Raw genomic sequence first — 23,983 nt, forward strand, 5'->3', positions numbered from 1 at the left:
AGCTAGACATCTTTAGAGAACAACAGGCAAAACAACATGGCAGACAGATAAATCAATTAATAAGGTGACTAATAACTCTTCCTGTTAACATGGAGCAACAGACGCAATGACTGCGCAGGAATTTAGCCTGTTAGAATAGCCCCTTCCTGGTTCAAAAACCTCCACTAGTCTACATAGCTTGGTCAGCTGGGGATCGCAACTTCTTATGCCTTTGATGAACATACACATGCCAACACAAGTTCACGGTGTAGGTACAGCCCAAAACAAACAAGTGAAAGGAGAAAAGAGAAGCCAGAAAACAAAAAGCACCAACAGGGTGAGATCAGACAACACTCTGTAGATAAGGGAAAGTTAGAGGTTTACAGAGGATGACAATACATAGGGCAAAGAGTTGTGACAAATTAAAAACTGTCTAAAATCCCACCTGCCAAGCCTGCTGCAACATTTTCTTCCCCGTTAAAATTTAAAAAAAAAAAAAAAAGGGTACATTTTAAATTCCATAGATAACAGAGACAAAACTCTGGGATGGTAAAAATTTAGTCATTGTCTAACATTAGTTCTGTGAAAATATATCAAGTTTTTGCATTTGTGCATTGATACTGTATGACATGGAATTTACAACTCCTCTCTCTATTTTAATACACTGCATCCCTCAGTTTGAATGCCCTGGATGATGAGTTAAATGCAGTATTAGAGAGTCCAATTGGATTTTACATGCATACTCTAAATTACATAAGCATTTTCCAACTATATCTTCTTAAAATTCCAAATGCACTAATTCATGTTACATTAACCCATCCACTACACAAGATACCCAAAAGTACAAATATTTTATCTACAAATGAGGGCAATAACCAGTAACATATAATAAAATAAATTTGTTTTATTTATAAAACATTGTATATCACTACGCCAAACAAGGACAGACATTCAAAGAACAGCATGTTAGTTAAGTTTGAATTCTACTCTATTACTTTAAAAAGTTCTTCTCAGGTCTTCTACTTAATAGGTTCCAAGAAGAATGTTTTTAGGCAGCACATGCTGTTACAACAAAATGTAATAAATTTTTAAGTAATGTAGCACAGCAAACTAAGAATTCATTAAGAAACCAAATTAGTAAATTTGCACTATACTCCCAGTGCAAAACTTCTGCAGAGAAAACGAAACTGGAAAAGTGAGGTGATACAAACTCATACCATAAAAAGAACATGCATTTTCTTAATAGAAAACTAACTTCCAAGAAAAAAAAATTATGTGAACAAAAGTATTTGTTTGAAAAAATATACACTATATGGATGCCATTTATATCTGCAGTACGTAGAAGAGCATTACTTTAGTTCAAAATATGATTACCTGCTAACTTCAGAACTCAAGTAGCACAGGAGATGAATTGCCCAAAGCAAAGGTCCTGCATATGTTGCAAATGCTGTAAGGAAGATAGCTGGTATCTCCACATAGCTTTCTAGTCCCACAAAACCTGCTGAAACATCCACAGTAGCAATGCCGTTTGAATTTCCCTGAAAACACGAATAAAAAAGTAAAGGTTCAAATATCTCCAAAGAAACATTTAGAATACATTAGAATAATACTAATTATTGCACCAGCTAGACTTACTTTTTAAGCCACTTTAGAGTATGGCCATACTCTTTACATCAGAATTTCAATAAAGCAGCTTACCAAACAAGAGCTTCAACTTAGGATTTATAGACTAATGAAGGCATAAACAGCATGATCTTTTGCTTTTCTTATTTTTTACACAAATTAACATGCCTGTTCTTTAATAAATTACATCAAAAAAAAAGAATTTAAAGCAAGCAGCTACACTTGCTGATTTCAGTTACAGCAACGAAAAAAACCACCACATTTTTCATCATACAAGGTTCAAACTCAAGATTTTAGGCCTGTTGCCTAAAATTATGCAACAAAATAAATATTCTTGACCTTAGGAGACAACAGGCCTCTAATTTACAGCCACAGTAGAACACTACACCACCCACTTGCCTGCCCCACAATACAGTTTGCTGCCTGTAGCTGGATTACAACAGGCAAATTCAGAGAGGTTTCTGCTTCTGAAATCTCTATACCACAATAGATTCCATTGAAATACACCAAAAGTCAGCCTGGATTGCCTGAATCATCAATTAAAGGCATTTAAAACCTAGAAAGCAGAAAACATAAGGCACATAAAGCAATGAAATTACCAAGAGCTGTTCTAATCCTGTATGCTGTACCTGGTTTTCTTTTTCAGTGACTGACCACTAAATAACAAGTGATAACATTAAATTGAAGGAATTTTTTTCCACTGAAAGAACCCAAGCATTTAAATTTACTCAAATATCTAAAGCAGCAAACACACCTTGGGATTAAGGCAGAATACTTCTTAGCTTAGCCGGTCAGATAGAGCTTTTGGACTAGGAGCAGGAAGCCCGAAATATTCTTACCATACCTGGAGGAGCTGATCAGTTTGTACAGCACTGGTATTCTAACAGCCATCATACTCTCCTTTCCCCCCTACAGAATCCCAGACAGCCTGAATGTAAGGTCTGTCACCATCAACAGCCTCAGACCCAGTCCCAGCAGAGCATATGAGAGTGGCAGCTCCCCCTTTCCCTCTGACCTGATCTCCTCTGAACTTAGTGACAGCAGTTTTCTTGAAACTGCAAGTTAACCCAGTGAGGAAGTGCTATCATCAAATACATGTTTTGGTTGTCCACCAAATTCAGAGCACACAGGGAAGCATAAAAAATAGGTAGCTTTTTCAGGTACATAATTAGCTAGGCACCAGGGAGATAAAAAAAACTGTTCCTGAAGCAGCTTTGAAATCCAAGGATAAAAACGCGATTCATGTTGATAGAATAATTCAGAGCTCATCATCAGTAGTCACTATCCCTGTGAATTCTACCATGAAGATATCCACAGAATGTAAGAGGAGCCTAAGGCTGTAAGACAGCCATAAGGTATGGATTTTACCAAGACATCATACAGCAGACTTAACGACTGTCAGTCTTCCTCATTTTGACCTTCACCATGCACCACTCCAGGAAGTTATTGTTACGCTGCACTAGTGTAAATTATTGTTATGCATTTAGCATAATGTTCAGCAATGACTGAAGCAGAGGAAAGAGTAAGTAGTGACAAGCAGCTAAAGAAAAAGCGCACCTGTGCCCTAAAACCTGGTACTGGAAAATAAAGCTGTAAAACAAGCCTCCTCTTCAGGTTTACGATGTATTAGACTGAGGACATGGCAAGAGCAGAAAGGTCAAGTGAAGCACTCAGAGTAGGACAGTGTGCTGCTCCTCAACAAGCAAAATTTCGTCAGAGAAAAGAGAGAATGTGCTCTTTTTTTTCCCCCCAATCCCTGTTCACAGCAACAGGTCTTTCCCTGCCGCATCTACTTGTTTTCTCTCCCCTCCCTTTCCTCTGTATGATGCGTGCAAACTAGAAAAGCTGAGACACCAGGCAATCCTGCTCACCTCATGAAAAGGTGAAAGATCTCTTTCACACTGTTTGCTCCATATCCACAAACACATGGTTAATTCTTGGCACCTCAGGGCAACTCCCCATCCAACTGCATATGAGAAGGAACAAGAATAAATGCAGCACTGGGGAGTTCATGTCACTGGTCCTGCACAACAGGGTGAAAAGATGTGCTCTCCTCTGGAAGGTAGTAAGGGCAGAGGAAGGAACCAGGAGGAAGGAACAGTGCTTTCCACCTTCTCACCAACTTCCTGTGGTTCTTTTCACACAAGGCTCACTCCAGCTGTCTTTGACTTTGTTTGAAGTCATGTAGCCATAGAATAAGAAGAGCAAGGATGCACACACTTGAATGCACACACTGCTCCAACTGCACTGGATGTTAAGTGTCCAAACACCCCATCCTCACCAGGAATCTGTTGAGCTTCCTGGATGGCTCCACAGCTACTGTAAGAGCCCTGATGACCAGTGAGAAGCCTTTTTCTTCACATAGGGCATCTTTCTCCAAGTCTAATTCATATATTTGAACTGAATCTCCATAGCTTATAACTTCTAATATTCCACACAATAAATAAATAACTGACAATTCAGAGTGTCTGCTTTTATTTTAAAGTATTCCTGAAGTATTTCAAATAATGCAATAGCTTTATTGTGGTAAGGGCAGAAAGTGACAGGAGACACTGCACTATTGCATAAAAGCATTCCATATTTGCTACAGCAACAGAGGAAAACCCCTCCATACACAGTAATGAAAACAATCTAAAACTCTCTTCAAAGCTGCAACATTTTTTTCTGAAACCTTTTCAGATACCACATCACTCACTAAAGATGAGCTATTATCTGCAGTATCTCAATGATTCTTACTGAACTGAAAAGTACAGAGATGTAAGACAAAATTGACACTCTCTGGCTTGTTTAATGACTGATTTAACACAGCAGACTGTCATCGCACTTCCACTGAGCCCTTCACATAACTGTATGCCTTTCTAGTAACTAGAATTCTGTAAACAAGCATAGAATGAAGAATTTATCTTAATTATTTGAAGCGAATAATTTAAGGTAAAAAATTGAAGTCATTGGAAAAAGTTGGCAAGAAAGGTTCTGCTGTCTCCATTCGTGGAAGTTGCAAGACACTCAGCAACCTGGTCTCACCTCACAGCTGATGCTGCTCTGAGAATGAGGTTGAACTGTGGGGCTTCTGAAGTCCTCTCCAACATAAATTATCCTACAATGCTTTGAAATCATAACTAGAGAAAGCTAAAAGCCACTTTAAAATGTCACTCAGCCCATCTCTCTACTCAAAGGCAAAATGAATCAGATACAAATTATTCTGAAAATATACAGACATATTATGTTCTCCTCTAGTGATAAAAAAACAACAGAAAGTATAAACAAGTCTTAAGAGGTTTTGAGATGGTTTACTCTTTCTCATCTTCTGCAAATATACTGTTCTACAGATGGAAACAAAAAAAACCCACATGACTAATAAATAAATATATGAAATTTTTGTTCATTTATAAGCTTTCATCCAAGGTAACTAAAACATTTTAAGAAATATTTATAGCAATATAAATTTTTAGAAGCTGCTATTGTTAAGAGGAACAAGTAAGATATTTATTTCTATTCTCACTGCATTTGAAGGGCAAGTAGCAATCAAAGATACATTATACTTCTGGGAAGTGACTGATGATGAGGTATGACATGTGGACCAGTGAGAGCTTAGGACAGAACAATCAATCACTCAAGCTTGTTGAAAATGTCATCAAGAGATTCTCAAGCTTGCACTAGTACGCTGACAAATAAGTAGTGTTCTGACTAAATGTATTAATTTCATATCTGTTTGACAATACTGGAGTATTTTTAACTCTGCTTCTCTTATCAATTTACACAAAGCAACAAATAAAGCAAAGATCTTAACTACTAAAACAAGACTAAAAACCAAAGCGGTTTTAACTAGCTCCACATAAATAACACAGCAATTTATCCAGCCAAGCTTGGAAAACCTCCAGCATGAAGACTCCACAAACTGTGTGAGCAACACACAGTGGCATGCCCATGTTAGGACTGGATCCAGAGACAGTAATCAGGGCTAGACGGAGTCCAGGGATCACACAGCAAGCCTGTAGTCACAAGGCAGACACAAGATTAGGCCCGGAAGCTCAGTCAGCAGTTCAAGTCAGGATCAAGAAGCTACAAGACAGGCACAGACATTCCTACTTACACAGATGTGACAAAGCACAGGCAGTAAAGCATTAGATTAAAAGCAGCTCCCAAAGGAAAGGACGGCCAGGCCCTTCCTTCTATGTTTTCTACCAACAGCTCATCTCAGTGAAGGAGATGACCTTGAACTCCACTAAACTAAACTTCTAGACAGGAGATGCACTCTGGGCCCTGGCATAGAGAAGTGTAGAATGCAAAACCAAGTGTCAGCTCAAGGCATTTGTTTTCAACCTGTACTTCATTTGGGTTTTTTTCTACTTAAGATCAAAACATTAGCTTCCACACTCACACGCTTTATTTTTTTCCTGCACTTTCACCAACTATACCAATTGATTAATGAAAAATAGTATCTTGCTATGAACTTTGCTTACTCTGTACGCTTAGGATTTTCACAGCTATACTTCCATAACGTCTTTATGGACTCTACAATATTTTTTTTCGAAAGAACCATGCCTTATTCATTAAATATGCTATCCTGAACAAGGCTATTTTTACTCGCTATCATATTCAAACAGCTATCACTTACTTTCCACACTTAGTGAGACAGTTACTGCTTTTGTAATTACATACCCTCTTGCTTACCAAGATTTAATAAAGGATCAGCAACATGGGCAAGAAGTCTTATTCTCCTCATAATCACACCAGGACATGTGCAGAAAGTAGTTCTCCAAATCTCTCTCCTATTTCCAGATGGAATGTTTTATATTTAGTTTATATTTCTCTTCTCCTGCCTCATTTAGCTAGCACAGTTTAAATTTTGTATCCAATTTGATCCATATCAACAATAAATTTCAGTGTTTTTCCATTTCTGTATTTCAACCACAAACCTGCTATTGCTTTTGAATGCTACGTTAGATCTTTATGCCTGTCTGGAAATTAAAAACCTAGCACCACTCTGAACCCAGCCAGTTTAACAGTGGTAGCTCTAGTAACCACAAAAGTCGAGAAAAGTAAGTCACAGAAGACATTTAAATCTATGCCAGCAGTGCACATTGCACCTAATAATACAGTTGTGCTGCCTTCAGATCACTCCCCTAGCACTCAAGCATAGATATTGCTCACTCGAGACTCAGTAAATGAATGACTAGCTGGTACCAAGGCAGGGTGAACAGAGGTCAGTACTGAAGTTGAGAACTTCATGGACTTCTCCAGAAGAAAAAGCTCAGCTATATTTCTTTAATGTTTATTCAGTATTTGAGAACAAATGATACATACTCTGTCTGAAATACAACCCCTTCCTAAATCAACCAAAGTGTAAGACTTCAGTGTTGATAGTCACGGCCGAGACAGTTGCTAAATCTGGGATATCTGCAGTTTACTCAGTAAGAATGGTGTATCTTCACTGGAAGTCACAGAAGTAAGGAGGGAATCTGAAAGCTGCCACCAAGCAAAAACCTTTCTGTTTCTCCCACAGGGTAAAGGAAAAAGATTAAATAGTTTATTCAAACAATTAAAATCTGTTACTAAACCAGAAAGTTACGTGACAAGAAGTATGGATACTTACAGAGTTCCACCTTCCATCACTCAGGTAAGGAAGAGCTGGGAAATGTACATAACCACGTAAAATCACCTATGGCTTCTCCTCAGGTCACCTGGCTATAGTACTCTTAAGAGTACTAAACATCTCAAGCTTGAGTGCCTGCATCTGCCACACCAGGTGTGAGTAAACAGAGCAACCTGCACTGCCATGAGAAAACAGCATTTGTAACACACTTGAAGCAGGCATTACCTCTAAGTGTTTGGGAAAGGGGGTTCCTGGTGCAGGGGGTGGGGGCTAGATCTTTTTCAAATCATGTAGACAAAACAGCATAGAAATTGGCCAGTGTTCATCAGGTGAGTATCTGGTATACATCCTGCATCTATAGTTCAGTAGTTAATTAGGTGCTATTAATATATTATTGCCAGTTAATGATGTGTCATTAATAAATCAATAAAACACTTCAATCCTGATTTTAAGCTACACAAACTGAGCAGTTTTTCCCCTGCAACAAGTCATTCATGCTCTAGATTCTGAACTCAAAGGAACGGGAAGGAGAAACATTAATATATTCAAGAAGAATAATTAATGAACAAATGGGTTTTGTAGGTTGTCAGATATTAAATTTTCCCTGGTAGTACAGACCAGAATGCTACATATTGAGCAAACCTACATACAAAGAGCACAAAATTAAATATAACTTTTGGAACAAGTTTTGTCCATCCTTGGATTCACAGTCCCAGACAAGAAAACCTATTCTCAGAATAAATAGGGCTCCACAGCACAAGACAGACATGGATGTACTGGAGAAAGTCCACTGAAATGCCACACAGATGAACGAAGCATCTGTCATACAAACATCTATCTGAAAGAGCTGGGTCTGTTTACTCTCAGAGGAAAAAGCTCAGAGATCATAACTCAGCAGTGACTAGCAAAAGGATGAAAAGCAATGCACGCTATCTGAAATACAAGAAGTTTTGTTTAAACATCAGAAAAAGCTTTGTTACTGGCTAGGGTAGTCAAGCACTGGTACTAACTGCCAAGAGAGACTGCAGAGTCTTCATCCTTGCAGGTATCTAAAATCAGACTGGACATAGTCCAAATGAACCCGATCCAGTTGACTTGCCATTGGACAGGGGCAGGTTGGACTGAATGATCTCGAGAGGCGCCTTCCAGTCTCAACTCTTCTGTGATTTGGTGGTTCTGGGAAATTCTCAGCCAACTGTACCAAGAATTCATCACCACTGAAAATGCTTTATGAAAACATTCCAACCATTCTTTATTAGACTCTTTTCCATAACTAGGATTTTCTTGCCAGCTTACTCACCATTAATTTTCTCACAACTGCGTTTGCTTGGTACCTCATTACTGAGAGGGCCCTGATTTCAGCCTCTTGCTAATCCCACTACGGGCTGCTCTCAGAAGGCTGTAATCAGAGCTACTGCCTGAACAAAAACATTCAAGACATGCAAAAGCCATTCAACCAAGAAATGTTACATCCCCTGAGCAGGAAAACTGGGTAGGAAGGGATGAATCATGATGGTCTTATCCCCATCAGGAACTGGTGAGGTCTGGTGAGGTCCCCGATGACTGGAAGAGAGAGAACATAACCCCCATTTTTAAAAAGGGGAGTAAGGAAGACCCGGGTAACTACAGGCCGGTCAGCCTCACCTCTGTGCCTGGCAAGGTCATGGAGCAGATTCTCCTGGAAACCATGCAAAGGCACATGGAGAGCAAGGAGGTGGTTGGTGACAGCCAACATGGCTTTACCAAGGGCAGATCGTGCCTGACCAATTTGGTGGCCTTCTATGACGGGGTGACAGCATCGGTGGACAAGGGATGAGCAACGGATATCATCTACCTGGACTTGTGCAAAGCTTTTGACACTGTCCCGCACTACATCCTTCTCTCTGAACTAGAGAGACATGGGTTTGATGAACAGACCACTCTTATCGGTGGATAAGGAGTTGGCTGGATGGCCGCACTCAGAGAGTGGTGGTTAACAGCTCAATGTCCATGTGGAGACCAGTCACGAGCGGCGTCCCTCAAGTGTCCGTGTTGGGCCCGGCCCTGTTCAACATCTTTGTCGGCAACATGGACAGTGGGATAGAGTGCACCCTCAGCAAGTCTGCCGACAACACCAAGTTGTGTGGTGCCGTTGACACGCTGGACCTTGACAGGCTGGAGAGGTGGGCCCGTGCCAACCTCATGAAGTTCAACCAGGCCAAGTGCAAGGTCCTGCACCTGGGTCGTGGCAATCCCAGGCACAAATACAGGCTGGGCGGGGAATGGATTGAGGAGAAGGACTTGGGAGTGCTGGTGGACGAGAAACTCAACATGAGCAGGCAATGAGCCTTTGCGGCCCAGAAGGCCAACCGCATCCTGGGTTGCATCAAGAGAAGCATGGCCAGCAGGACGAGGGAGGTGATTCTCCCCCTCTACTCTGCCCCTGTGAGACCCCACTTGGAGTACTGTGTCCAGTTCTGGAGCCCCCAACACAAGAAGGACATGGACCAGTTGGAGAAGGTCCAGAGGAGGGCCACAAAGATGATAAAAGGGCTGGAGCACCTCTCTTATGAGGACAGGCTGAGAGAGTTGGGACTGTTCAGCCTGGAGAAGAGGAGGCTCCGGGGAGCCTCATAGCAGTCTTCCAGTACGACAAGGGGGCCTACAAGAAAGATGGGGAGAGAATGTTCAGTAGGGCCTGTTGCGATAGGACAAGGGGTAACGGTTTTAAAATAGAGGGGAGTAGATTTAGATTGGAAATTAGGAAAAAATTTTTTTACAATGAGGGTTGTAGAACACTGGACCAGGTTGCCCAGAGAGGGGGTGGAAGCCCCATCCCTGGAAACGTTCAAGGCCAGGCTGGATGAGGCTCTGAGCAACCTGATCTAGTTGGGGATGTCCCTGCTCCTTGCAGGGCAGTTGGACTAGATGACCTTTGAAGGTCCCTTCCAACCCTAACCATTCTATGATTCTATGTGACATGTACTTTCAGAGCAGAATCAAGCCAATCCTCAGTACTGACAGGATCAGAAACAGAGTAGGAAGTACCCTAAGCTTAGCCACAGTTTTAACATTCTCAGCCATGCCTCAAAAGTAAAGCCAACGAAGGCCTCAACTTGAAATTTTGCAACAAATTAGAAACCAGAACCAGAAACAACCTGATTCCCAACTTAGCAAATGCCTTCTTAAGGCAGTCTGCTACGCTAAGTTTTTGACGTTATTAGAAGTGGAAAGAACCTCTCCAGCTTTGATGCTACGGAAAGTTTTTGTGGGATTGCTAACTTATTTGCAATACAGAGAAGTTTAAATTAGTAAGAGTACTCGGGAAAGAAAATACCATTCAATATAACAAGAATGGCAACTAGTTCCGATTCTCATAAGAGACATTACTTTGTCAGAGAACTTCCCTTAAGTCTTACACTGTATGTAGACCTATTGTGCTGTTACCAAAGGTTTTGTAAGCCTCAAGAATCAGGGACAAAAAGCCATCTGTCTATAACTGGTATTAAACAACTCAGTTGAAATTTTTCAATTTTTTTATCACCAGAATAGTACTTAGGAGGCACCCTAAGGGGGGCCAAAATCACCACTGACACCGGTATTTGATATTTTTAAACACTTTCTGTAATCTCTATTGAAGATAAGTTATCAAGATACACATCTTTCCCTGATTCTGAAAACAAAATATTAATAATACAGTCAGAAACTCAACTCTCTTGAGAACTCAATAAACTCTTCCACTCTGAGATTTAGTTGGCATTTTACTCACAATGGATGGTATTTCTTTCAAAAACTATTTCCCCTCCCACCCTTGTAGCAGGGACAGTATTCAGCTTACCTGAAAATAGAAGAAAGCTTGGCCAAACCAGTAGTGTATTATAGTAATCTGTGCTCCATCAAATTTCAAAGGTCTCCAGATAAACTTTGTCATCATTGTCTGAATCAGCAGACAAAACACCAAGACTGGTAAATTGTGAGGTCTAAATAAAAGGGCTGCTAGCAGAACCAGTCCACTGTATACTTCCCATAATCCTGTACTCTTCACACTGGAGTCTGCAGAAATAACCTGTGACTTCAGTAAATCTTTAGTGCCAGTGAAGACTATGCCAAGAACAAAGACATAAACAAAACGCGCTTCAGTAATCCCCCTAAAGAAGAAATTAAAAAAAAAAAGGAATAACAATGAATAAATACATAAAATAGAAAAATGAGCCACTTACTAGTATCTACTTCACAGGTCAAAGTCTTTCAAGAGAGGTGCAAAACCAATGCAGTTTTGTCAAACAGATTAAATTCTAAGGTCAGTTTAATGACAGCTTTCTCAAATACAAAAACTCTAAAAAGTGGTTCATACTTAAATTACAACACCTCCAAATCAACTTTACAAAATAAAATAGGTTGTGCTAAAAACTAAACTAGCCTAAAATATAAAAATAAGACTGTATGTCAATTAATGTAACCAAAATAAATTTACATTATTACTATTTAAGGTCTAGATTCATAATATGCCATTTATATACCATAATGACTTTGCCCCGAAATAATCCTTAGGGTGATGTGGAAACTTTATTTCAGGAATTAAATTGACTTTAAAATTACTATTCCCTTTAAGCTGTTCAGTGATTTTTCCCAACTCATCCAGACAAACATATATTTCTTTTTAGCCAGTCATAACATAGTAATAGTATTTCAAGATCGTTACTTCAGTCTGAAATTTCTGCATACTTCAGACATTTTCTCACCTTACATAGATGCCCAGATACACAGATATGCTGGTTTATACCAGCACATTTTCTCCTTGTAACTGTACACATTTTTCAAATCCCTAAGCAACTCGGTTACAAAAAACCATATGTAATTAGCATCTACTGCTATGTTCAGTACACCTATAAATTCATTGGTCTCTTCATTTCCAGTGACAGTCTGCTTCCGAAGAAAGCACAGCATCTCGTTAAAAAATGTGACAAGGACAAGGACCAGTATTCTTAAAAACTGTGTGACCAGCTATTCTAGAAATGTAAGCTTCAAGGAACAAAGAAGTGAAACCAGATATCCACCAGAATGCACTGATATTCTTACATTTACTGGGGTGTGGGGGGGGGAATCACTGATCACGTTAGTGTAAGCTAAGCTATAATAATACTACTCCAATGAACTCACCAAACAAGTATATTAAAAATTTCGTGGTTATACATCTATTTTTTAATCTTAAGAAAGATAAAGATACACATTATCTACACACTTTGTCCATAATTTAATATACATTATCCTTAGGCATTACTAGTAATTTTATACATGAGTGGTGAATGAACATGGCCTCCTACAGAGTTCATATGGTTCACTCAGAAGTGAGGATGCCCAGAGACGCGGTAGGTGCCCCATCCCTGGAAACATTCAAGGCCAGGTTGGATGAGGCTCTGAGCAACCTGATCTAGTTGGAGATGTCCCAGCTCCTTGCAGGGGGGTTGGACTAGATGACTTTTAAAGGCCCCTTCCAACCCAAACTATTATATGGTTCTACGACTCTATGCTTGAGTCATCTGGACTTAATAATATATGGAGGATTAGACCATGATATCAAAAATAGTAAAAGCATACTACAGTTGGTGTAACTAGCTGACCACAGAAAATATCACTAGTTAAAATTTCTAAAAATAAATTTCTCCTTTTAAATTTATATTTTTTTTTCAGTCTTTGGAAAGTCAATTTCCTTCCCCAAAAAAGTACTAACAAATAAGCTTGAATTCAATCTTTCTTTTCCACAGACAGAGAATCAAAAAGCAAGAGGAGGAATAATAAGCAACAGTATCTACATGTTCAGTTTTCTTTTTGTACCCACAGAATCCAGAAAAAAGGCAAAACCACCACATAATAGTGATGTGGCCTTCCTAAACATGAATACAGTGCTCTGTTCCGTGGTTTAGCTTTCAAATGTTCAAACTTTGCATCATCTGTGCAAAGGAAGCTTTACTATTTTATTCCCTTAAGTAGCAAGCCTTTGTAAAATCCCTGTAAGGCCTATTGGCTTTTTCCTTGAGGAGGAAAAAAAAAAAAAAAAAAACAACGAACACACAAAAAAACCCAAACCAAACAAAACAAAAAAAAAACCCCAAACAACCCCTCCCAACAGTCAAGTTTAGAGAGTTCCTGTGTTTCTAGCTAATGCAGAAATTCAGTGCCCTATTTCAGTATCTCTGGTAATTCGGATGTAATTATTACAAAAAAAAATATTCAAATATATTCATGCCACTTATAAGTAAAAATTTAGGAAACAGCTTTGGGTATTTGCCACTATTAAATGAGCTAGGTTAAAACTGAAATTAACCAGCTGATGAAAATTCAAACTTAAAAAACCAACTTCTCAACAAATGGGCTATTACTTTGTTTGTGTCAGCATGGTATATACTCATCTTTTTCATTTCACAAGCGATCATTTTAAAAAAGAACTCTGAGGAAAACAGAAGGCCAAAATCTTTCCTGCATTTTTTAATTTAAAGGTTATCTTAGTGTAAGCCATAGGAGATGGGACACACTTCAACTGTGTCTTCTCCCTCATCTACCTCCCAGCAGTTGTCACATTCAAAGAAAACACTTCTCTTCAGTAAAAGGTACAGAGAAGGGGACGTTTCAGAGCAAAGATCCTCCATCTTACAGAAGAAAGCATTATGCCTGAGAAATGCAGCAGCTGCCTACAGCTTTTTCTCATATTACACAAACTACCTCTACCTTGGATCTGAGTCTGGAGCTATTCTGTATCACAAATACACTAAAGATAACTCTAGACACATTTAAAAGAAAGTCCTAGTTTTGCTCCCGGTAGCACTTTAAAAGGGCTTTTGCCATTTATCACATTAGCCATCCAATAAAGATGAGCTAGAATCACTACGTCAATCCATCAGCTAACATCTGGAATCTGCTAACATATGTCTGCCATCTTTTTTGACACACTGTATGGGGAGCCTTGCTGAAGATAATGCGTTTAAGTAGTAAGTGATCTTGGGCAAACTGTGTCTGGTCAATTAGTCCTTTAGCATTAATTAGTCCTATTAGTACCTATTATTCTATTAGTACTTTAGGCTTCAGAAGCCCACATGATAGCACAAGTAGCTGCTGCTGTGGAATCCCTGTGCTGGCCTGTGTTGTGTGCTAGTGGGCATTATGGCAGAGATAACTTTCTGACCTGGCAGGAGTAGACATTTTTTTGTTTGGTTTTTACACAACAGAAAAGGCATCATGGTATGGGAGGGAGATAAACCTCTGCAGGCAGGGCCACGTACCAGAGCATGCCATGGGAAGATTCATCTGCAGTTTGTCTGATGCCACACAAAAGCAGGGTTGCCAGCATCTGAAAGTACTCACTACCTATATTCCTCTTTTCCCTCTGTCTTATTAAAATAGCTGTCTTATTACACAGTTGCTGCTGGTCCTTTCTTACAAGATCCGGAAAGAGCTCTGCACCACACCTCCAGCCCAAGGCACAGAACATATGCAGACACAAAGGTCAGAACCTGCGTTTGCTAACCCTATCAGCTTTCACCAAACAGCTTACACAGAGGATCTAAAGAGTATAACCCTTTGAAACATGGCAGTAACTTTTAAACCAGTATATAATCAGAGACGTACAAAAAACATAATGTAAGCAAATCACCATGTTCAGTTTTAAGGTGAAATAAGATGAGTCTGTAAGCTGATTATAGAGTGAACAAGTTCCCAGTAAATGCTTTGCTTTTAGTATTTAAGTACTACACTTATTTCGCTAATTGCATTTTATTTGCAACTCAATTGCTGTATTTAATGTTCTGTTCCACACTGCAATATTTTTCTTCTTATTGCACGGACAGTATTCTTCTCCAAGGATTTCACTCAAACATAAAGCAAAACTAGAGATCATACTCAGAAATCAGGCACGTTTCAAACACAGAGCCAAATCTTGCAGATCAAGTAACAATTACATCACTTTCACATCCAGCAGAACTAGCACACAATATTAACTTAACACTAGAATACAACTAGAATTATCTTCAATATTCAGAAAGATGGAATGTATGTAAATATATCTAGATATAAACACATTAAAATACTTGTTATAAAACATGTCTCATTAGCAAATATGATCTTCTACATATCCTAAGATCTTCTCCTTGCAGGGTCTTTTTCCATCTCTGCAGATGTTGTGAATCTCTGGCCCCTGATAAAGAAGCTCCAACAGAAGCCATTTGTATCCATATTAAACCTGATCTAGTCTGAGCACCCTGATCTAGTTGAAGATGTCCCTGCTCCTTGCAGGGGGGTTGGACTAGATGACCTTTGAAGGTCCCTTCCAACTCTAACCATTCTATGATTCGATGAAAACTCAAAATGCATGTGAGAGAAAGTTTATTACATCCAGAAGACAACTGTTTTACAACTTCTCTTCCATGATCCCTTCCTCCTCATCAAACGTCCCAACTGATTCTGGAAGTTTTCCACAGCTCCCTGACATTTAGAAAAACCTGAGGCTGCATAGTCAGGTACAAACCAACAGCAAAAAGTATAATAAGAAAACAAAAGACACCTAGCTATGTTGCAAAAGTAGCTGTTGGTGAAAGAGCTAATAGCTTCCTTACAGTTACAGATTAGTTCTATAAGAAACTTAACATGCACATAAAATTCCTTAGTATGCATTGTGCAGCCCAGTCTAGACCTCAAGAAGGATTTAGTTACATCTTGAAAGGCCATACATTACAGAACACTCATCTGCAAAAGAAAGATACAGAAATGCAACTCTCCTAATTACAGCTTAAGCATTTTTCAAAACTAGGAAGTAGCTAATGAGCTTTAGCATGCACTCAGCAAAATGTAGTAAGTCCATCTAAAACAAGAGCAGTGTATTTGGAGTTTTTTAGTAGCCAAAACACAGGGTACGACTATTAGATTTTCCTCATACTAACTCTTATGTGACCGGCTTCCGACGTCTTACAGTCGAAGGACACTTCATGGGTCTCAAAATTATGCACACACCACAAAAACTGAGTACTGGACACCTACAAAACAGTTTTATTCATCAGTTTTATTCCAGCGTAGACATAACCTCCTCTCCCACCTCATCCCCTGATAGCCGAAGTGTTAACATCTCTGTTCATATATCTGCTGATTAACTTACTTTGAAATATCTTTGCTGGCACGTTGCCATGGAAATATGACATTTCCAATAGCTGCCCGGTAACTGTAGACTCCCAGGAGCCCAAGTCCCATAGCAATTTTTGAAACCAGGGAGCATCTTCTTTGAACCAGAAAGAAGATCATAACTAGGGAGACTGCCATCAAGAAGGAGAGTTCAGATTTATGTTCAGAGCTGGGGGAAAAAAAACAACAAACAAAAAAAAAACCATCAAACAACCAAACAAAAAACCCCTTTCAAACCACTGTCATTACTGACTAAGACATTTGACAGAGCCTTAGCTACATGTAGCTACCGTATTTCCAAATTAATCACTGCACTGACATCTGTTATGAACTTTCCAATCGGTATGGTAAAATACTTTAGTGTTTTTAGAAATGCGGTTTTATTAATAAGGTTTTCTATTCAAGTATGCATTTTTAAACATGTAGTTACTGTGTTTCACCATATGCTAGTTATTCTGTTAATTATACAAAACCTGAGCTGCATATTGCATAATGGGAAAGGGTCTAATGTTTTTAAACCAGGGTTTTGTTATTTATACATTTTGAAACAGTGCATTTTGCTTATACTACAGCATCTCATTTTCTAGCATAAAGTAGAAAAGATTTTTTGCAACACAGAATTAGAACTATTCTCCCTTTTTAAATAACTGCACATGTATTTGATGTTTAATTTTAGGCATAGAGAACATTACCTAGCCAAAATGACCAGAAATATACTTACCTAGTTAAAACATACACACACACAAACACATTAGCACAATATGATTCCCTTACACAGTGTCTTGTTCTGCATCAACACATACAAGAGAAAAAGATATACAATTTGCATCATGGCCAAGAAGATTACAGATACAGTTTGCTTGTTCCCCCACACCCTAAATAGGTAACACTTATTCCAGAATCAAGGGCATTTCATTGAGCATGCTGCCAGTGTTATGTCTTTAAATCTACAGTGATATTAATTAGCACTGCCAAATGTAACGGGGTAAGATAAATATCTGCAGTCAACTCCTACCATGGCTAGCTATGCAATTTCAGAAAGCTCACTCTAATCCACAAATTACTAACCCTTGTCTACTGCAAATATTCCCAGTATCCCAAATAACCTAGAACCACTAATTTTGTTAGATTTACCTTCTGTTACCTTCTGTTAACTCATGTTAACATCATATAGAGTGTGAAAGCCAAGGGCTCCATCTTCTGTCTTCCCACACTTCAAAACGTCATGATAAAAGATCACTTCAGTAAACTGACAGTGAGCCTGGCCTGTTATCTGCATTAACTCTGATCACACTTACGAAACTTCAGTTTTATCTTTGATTTAATCAAAACTGTAGTACTTCAAACAGGTTTACTTTCCTACTCCCTAGTATATGCTTTATCGGTTGTTTCAGCTGTTGTGCTTGGAAAGCCACAGAGCAAAGGATATAGGACAGAAAAATTGTCCTGTTAGTCCTCCCTGCAGGTCCCAGTCAAGCACTTACACAACTTAACAAGGCTCCCAAGAGATGCACTGCTCTCTGCAGGCCACCAGAGGAAAGTGAGAGGAATAAGAACTACAACACCATGGCAGACAAAATGTAGTCTTGACATTTCTCCTCACTATTGTTCTTCCTCTACAAGATGAGACAGTAGAAGCAGTGAATGGATTATTGCAGCAGCCTGCGACGACAGTGCATACATAATCTCTTATGGTCAATACAAAGAACTAATTTAGTAGTCACTGCATCTTTCAAATAAACCTTTGTGGAAAATTTTAAAAGCTTTCAGGCCATAATCTCTTTGGTTGCTCATTGTATGACAGCAAGATAAAACAAATAAGAGAGAAATAACAGCATATCATCATCATCTTTGTCTCTTTATCTAAAAAAGTCAATGTACTTCTGTTAAGAGACTCTTGCAGGCAAATCTAACACAGCACCAGCAATTACTTCTTACAGGTAGAAATGTTTTGTTAATTTTTATGTGTTGCTATCTCAAGCAATACACTAACAGCTGCAATTTCCTACAGTGAACATTTGAAATCGTACTCTAACTCCTCCCAAAAGACAGAAAATTCTTAGAGAATGTTCAGTGGACAGCAAGGGTATGTTCAAAGTCATGTGCACATCAGTTACCAATGTTGCATTCTTGACACCTAGCACAGGGGTTTTTATCCAACTCGTGTCCAGTTTTCTGATAACAATCCTCTGTGATTTCTCTTTTGGACTTTTTGAACAATGTAAACTTGTTGAAAAAAAAACCTTACTCCAATGTTTCCTAGAGTCTGCTGAAGAAACAACAAAGGATTTATAGTAAATGAAGTCAAGTCAGCATAAATCACCTATAGTTTCATGGTTTTCCAGTCAAGGTTCTTACAGTTCGGCAGCTAAGCGTGTTAGCACATATTTTGAAAGCAGACTGTAGCTGCTCAACACAAAGTCCAGCCATTTAGCAAAGTTCTAAATTATTTTGGCATTCTACTCAGAAATACAAGCATGAATATGCTAGTCTGATCTCAGCTGAAATGTAGTGGGGTTTGCTTAAACCTCAAAATTGTAAGAGAAGACCCAAGAGTTTCCTGAGAGAGAATCGGGGGAGGGGAGAAGGAAAAAGAGAGCTCCAGCTATATTTTCTTACTGTAACAGCTTCTGGTCTACACTTTCAGACTTTTGGTATCAGAATAAAGATTGAATACATTTCCTTCCACTGCTTTGCCCTCACCTTACTAGCGCACACAAGTAGAGTGAAAGGAATTACAACTGTGTACATGATTCATATATAATGTGGATAAAGCCTTTTTTAATTGTTTACTTTCATTCTACTGTGTACAGTAGAATACACAGGAGTCCCATGCTACATTAGCTTTGGCATTTAGGGACTGTTAAGTACACTATTAAAAGAAAATATTATCATCTTCCCACGCTGCTGCCTCTTATCCCTTCTCTTCAAGTTGACGCTGTCATTGACAGCGTCACCTCTTCCACGTGACTCATGTAGCAGCTCTGACACCTTCCGAGTAGCAGCTCTGACCAAGATCAACAGCCAAATGAAGCTAACTGAATATCAACTAATTGAAAAGAAAACCCAGCTTCTAGGCAAACTGAGGGATTTCATATTCTCTTCCAGTTCATCTACCAAGGTATTTTTTTTTCCTTTGTAGCAGGATTCATAGACTGTCTGCAAATAACAAAGAACGTTTTGCTTACTTCAGCACCACTGAATGCATCCCTAGTAGCCCCAGTAGCCACTACACACTACAAGTAGATTGATTTTCTGTGTTTTGATGCTTACATTTTAACATGCATAAACATGCACAATAGGCTCTTTGTCTCAAATGCTGAGCCACTTAACCACTGTCCAGAAAAGCAAAACATTAGTCTAAGCATGAGCACAGATGTCTAAAAGGTCAATATGAGGTTAGTGAGAGGGAGGGAAGGGAAGAAAAAAAAGAAAAAAAGAAAAAAAAAACAACAAAACCAAAAAAACCCAGTAGTTTGTTCATTAGTTTATCTTAGAGAAAAGAGAAGGCCAGCTAGAAAAACCCTGAGCAGCTTTAACTCAAACTAATAAGGGTACACATGATTTAAGTAAGGTTCTAATTCCTTATTGCTAAAAAAATGTGCATACTAAAAATACAATTACAATCAACCTTATAGACTAGCAATGCATTTTGGGAAGAGGAATAAGTGCTTTATGTAACTCAGATTATCACTAACTTTTAATTTATGCTATAAGGAAAACACATTATCTCAACCCTGATCAAAACACTAAGGAAATAGACATCTCTACCACCCTTTTCTCTTTTAAAGGAGAAGCAACAGAGACATTAAAACCTCCAACTAAAAAAAATGCAAGCATGCTTTCCAAGCAGGAATTCACAGATACTCTAAAAACCACTGAGAAGAGGGGCTAAGGAAACTTTAATAGATATGGCATTTATTGATTATTGCTGTGCATGCTGATACAAATGGCGCTTTATGCTTTGCTAACTAGCTATTGTAAAACTACCAGAGGGGGGGGAAGTCTTGCATTCCCCAACCGAGGGGCCTTGCTTTGTGCTTTGAACTCTTTATCTGAAGTGAGAAGTCCTGCACCTCCCGCACAAGGACAGTCCTGATAAGAACCAAGGGGCCTCCTGCGAGAAGTCCTGCACCTCCCGCAGAAGGACAGTCCGGATACCTAAATGACCTCTTGGAACTAATTGTAATACCTAAATGACCTCTTGGAACTAATTTTAATATGGAGCGGGGATAGCTCATGCATATGTATAGGCGTGTTTTTTTCTAACTTCATGCATATGTAACACTTGGTTGTATAAAATTCAAAGTGAATTGTCACGCCAGGCGCGCACGATTTTGGCGGGACTACCCCCCCGCCCCGTGCTGCCCGGTGCCGAATAAACATACCTACTTTACAATCTCACAGATTGTGGAGTCTGCTTTCTGCACGTCACCACAGGATGTGCAAAGATTTAGCTGCATTGTTGACTGATCTTTCCTAAGCTTGACCAGTGAACCATTTCAGACCAAATAACTCACATACATCCCATCATTGAAGTCCAAAAACTGTACACTTCAAATGCTGCTATTTGGGCAATCTTTTAACCCTATAAAGCAACTGAAACATATGTCAGCATGGTGACATATATATCATACGCTCCTGTTAGGCTAAAAATTGTTCCACTGATTTAAGTCCGGATGCAGCTTCACAGCAGCTCAAGCCAACCTGTGCCAGTGCTGTCACGGTGCTGCTCTTTTGCCTGCTCCTTAAACACGGCAGAAGTAGTTATGACATGCGGAAAACAGACTTCACAATCTGTAAGATTGTAAAGTAGGTATGTTTATTCAGCGCTGGACAGCATGGGGGATTGCTCCTCCAAATGTGTGCAACGTGTTAAGCAACAGGTACAGTATTTATGCATCACAGACACGCATATTCATAGAATTCCCGTGGACTTGGTTATATATTAGTTAGGTTTCCAAGAAATCATTATCATAAGTTTCCTCCCAGGAGAGGTTATTCCTGGTCTGGTCTCTGCATGGGCTAGAAAGCAAGGGGACTTTCCTCTCTACAAAGTTTCTGGTATGATTGTGTGACCACTATGAGTGTGTGGACATCCATGAGAGTGTGAGCACTGTGAGTAGCTTTGTATGTCGGCACGAAGAGAGATTATATGATTTTCTGTGTAAATTGTGTTGTTTGAACTGGATCCAAAGCGTGTGTGTGGTTGTAACCCCGGTAGTATCTTATTGCGTTTTGTCCTTGTAGAATTCTTTTTTCCCTTGTGGTGGGACCCCAACGATCCTGAATGGTGTCCTTCACACCACGATAACTCTTGTAAACCTGTATTTGTTCCAGAGTGTAAGTGTTGTAGTGAAAAGTTGTGGGTAGAGTTTGGCCGGAATTTTGAGTGTCCTAAGAGTAAAATTTAGACAGAGACTGGGATAGGAAAGAAAAGGCTGTGTTTGTGTATGGTGGAAAAGAGGAGTATTAAAGAAGAGTCCTCTGGGGTGTGTACTTGCACACTCAAAAGATTGTTGGGACTGGAGGTACGGAAAGTAAAAAGACCCTTATCAAGTATTGCAATCAATGGTGGCTGTTGTATAAGCTAGAAGGCGAGGCTAAGTGGCCGCTCAATGGGTCAATAGATTATAACACCCTTTTACAACTAATGCTGTTTTTAAGGAGAGAAAGGAAATGGGACATGGTTTCGTATGCAGATACGTTTTTCACCCTCCAAGAAGATCCAGAGTGGCAAAGGGACTGTGGAATGGTACCCCCACAGGACCCTATGGTACTCCCGCTTGAGCAAGAAAATAACAAGGAGCTAAGAGGTAAACTGAGGCGGTGTTCTTCGGAATTTTTAGTAGATACAGGGGCAACATACTCTGTTTTGAATCAAGCTTTGATGCCCCTGGGAAATGATTATGTCATGGTAAAAGGGGTGACTGGCCAAAGTGAAAAGGCATATTTTTGTAAGCCTCTGGAATACAAACTGGGAAAACAATGGGGTATCCACAAATTGTTATATATGCCTAACTCCCCAAAAGCACTTTTGGGAAGAGATTTGCTGGAACAATTGGGAGCAAAAATCACATTTAAAAAAGGAGAGATTACTCTGGAGGTAAAAGATCAACAATATGTTCAGATATTAAGTTTAACCCTAACTAGTCTCCCCTCAGGAGGGAAAGTTAATGAGGAAATCTTAAACCAAGTGTATCCAGGAGCATGGGCTACCGACATACCTGGAAGAGCGAAAAGTGCTCCACCTGTGGAAGTTAAGATTAAGGAAGGCCAAAGACCGGTAAGAATTAAACAATATCCCCTAAAAAAGGAATATAGGGAAGGAATCCGACCAGTGATAGAAAAGTTTCTACAGTTAGGACTATTAAAGGAGTGTGAGTCTGAATTCAATACCCCTATATTACCTGTTCAGAAACCTGATGGGTCATGTAGGGTGGTCCAAGACTTACGGGCAGTGAATAAGATAACTGAAGACCTCTACCCAGTAGCGGCAAATCCATATACCCTACTGACTGTGTTGACACCTGAACTAAGTTGGTTTACTGTTTTAGATTTGAAGGATGCTTTCTTTTGCCTCCCTCTCCACGAAGCCAGTCAAAAATTGTTTGCATTTGAATGTGAAAATCCTAAAAGTGGTCAAAAGACCCAGCTCACTTGGACGGTGTTGCCGCAAGGATTTAAGAATAGTCCTACCATTTTCGGCAATCAGCTTACGAAAGACCTGGAATCCTGGGAAGCCCCATGTGAGAAAGGAAAATTGTTGCAGTATGTGGATGACATCCTGATCGCTACCAACACAGAGGAAGAGTGTATGGCATGGACGGTGAGTCTGTTGAATTTCTTAGGACTCCAAGGATACCGGGTGTCTAAGAAGGCGGCCCAGGTAATGCAGAGTAAAGTGAATTATTTGGGATATGAAATTACTGCAGGGCAGAGAACTTTGGGACAGGCCCACAAAGAGGCTATATGCCAAACTCAGAAACCTCAGACGGTAAAGGAGTTGCGGACTTTTCTGGGAATGACGGGGTGGTGCTGATTGTGGATCTATAATTATGGACTGCTTGTTAAACCACTGTATGCGCTGATAGCCACTGAGCAGAAGTATCTTGAATGGAACAAGGAGACTGAACAAGCCTTTGAGCTGCTGAAGAAGGCTTTGATGTCGGCCCCGGCCTTAGGACTCCCAGATGTGAGTAAGCCGTTTCTTCTTTTCTCTCACGAGAAGCAGGGCATTGCCCTGGGAATATTAGCGCAAGATCTGGGTCCATATTGACGGGCAGTTGCCTACCTCTCTAAGCAGTTGCATACCTCTCTAAGCAAAGGGTTGGCCTGGATGCTTACAGGTGGTTGAAGCCGTGATATTAAACATACAGGAAGCCCGGAAGTTCACTCTGGGCCAGAAAATGACTTAGTGTCTCATGCAGTATCAGCAGTACTGGAAGCAAAGGGTGGGCCCTGGCTCTCTCCACAAAGATTCTTGAGATATCAAGCTGTGTTAGTAGAACAGGATGATGTGGAAATTGTGGTCACTAACATTGTCAACCCAGCTTCTTTTCTCAACAGGAACACAGGAGAACCAGTGCATCATGACTGTTTGGAAACCATCGAAGCAACATATGCAAGCCGCCCAGACCT

At 39.7% G+C, this 23,983-nt stretch overlaps 1 protein-coding gene across 12 annotated transcripts in view; it reads right to left on the minus strand.

The window, feature by feature from the left end:
- Positions 1-23,983, minus strand: part of PIGG (phosphatidylinositol glycan anchor biosynthesis class G (EMM blood group)) — an 89,506-nt gene that overhangs the window by 22,874 nt on the left and 42,649 nt on the right. For 6 of the 12 annotated variants that reach the window (XR_015261448.1, XR_015261447.1, XR_015261449.1 and 3 more), the window contains exons 10-12: positions 16,320-16,511; positions 11,016-11,325; positions 1,354-1,517 (exon numbers count right to left, since the gene is read on the minus strand). Coding sequence is in view for 8 of the 12 variants with exons in the window: in XM_086770641.1 (XP_086626767.1) it covers positions 1,354-1,517; positions 11,016-11,325; positions 16,320-16,511 (666 nt within the window). In the remaining 4 variants the exon portion in view is untranslated. Of the gene's footprint in view, positions 1-1,353; positions 1,518-2,563; positions 2,940-6,276; positions 6,375-11,015; positions 11,326-16,319; positions 16,512-23,983 lie in introns of those variants that run through there. The other 6 variants (XR_015261450.1, XM_086770643.1, XM_086770646.1 and 3 more) reach the window with 4 other exon arrangements.

This window comes from Chlamydotis macqueenii, chromosome Z, assembly GCF_036417535.1.
Source record: "Chlamydotis macqueenii isolate bChlMac1 chromosome Z, bChlMac1.mat, whole genome shotgun sequence".
In the NCBI taxonomy this organism is placed as follows: domain Eukaryota; kingdom Metazoa; phylum Chordata; class Aves; order Otidiformes; family Otididae; genus Chlamydotis; species Chlamydotis macqueenii.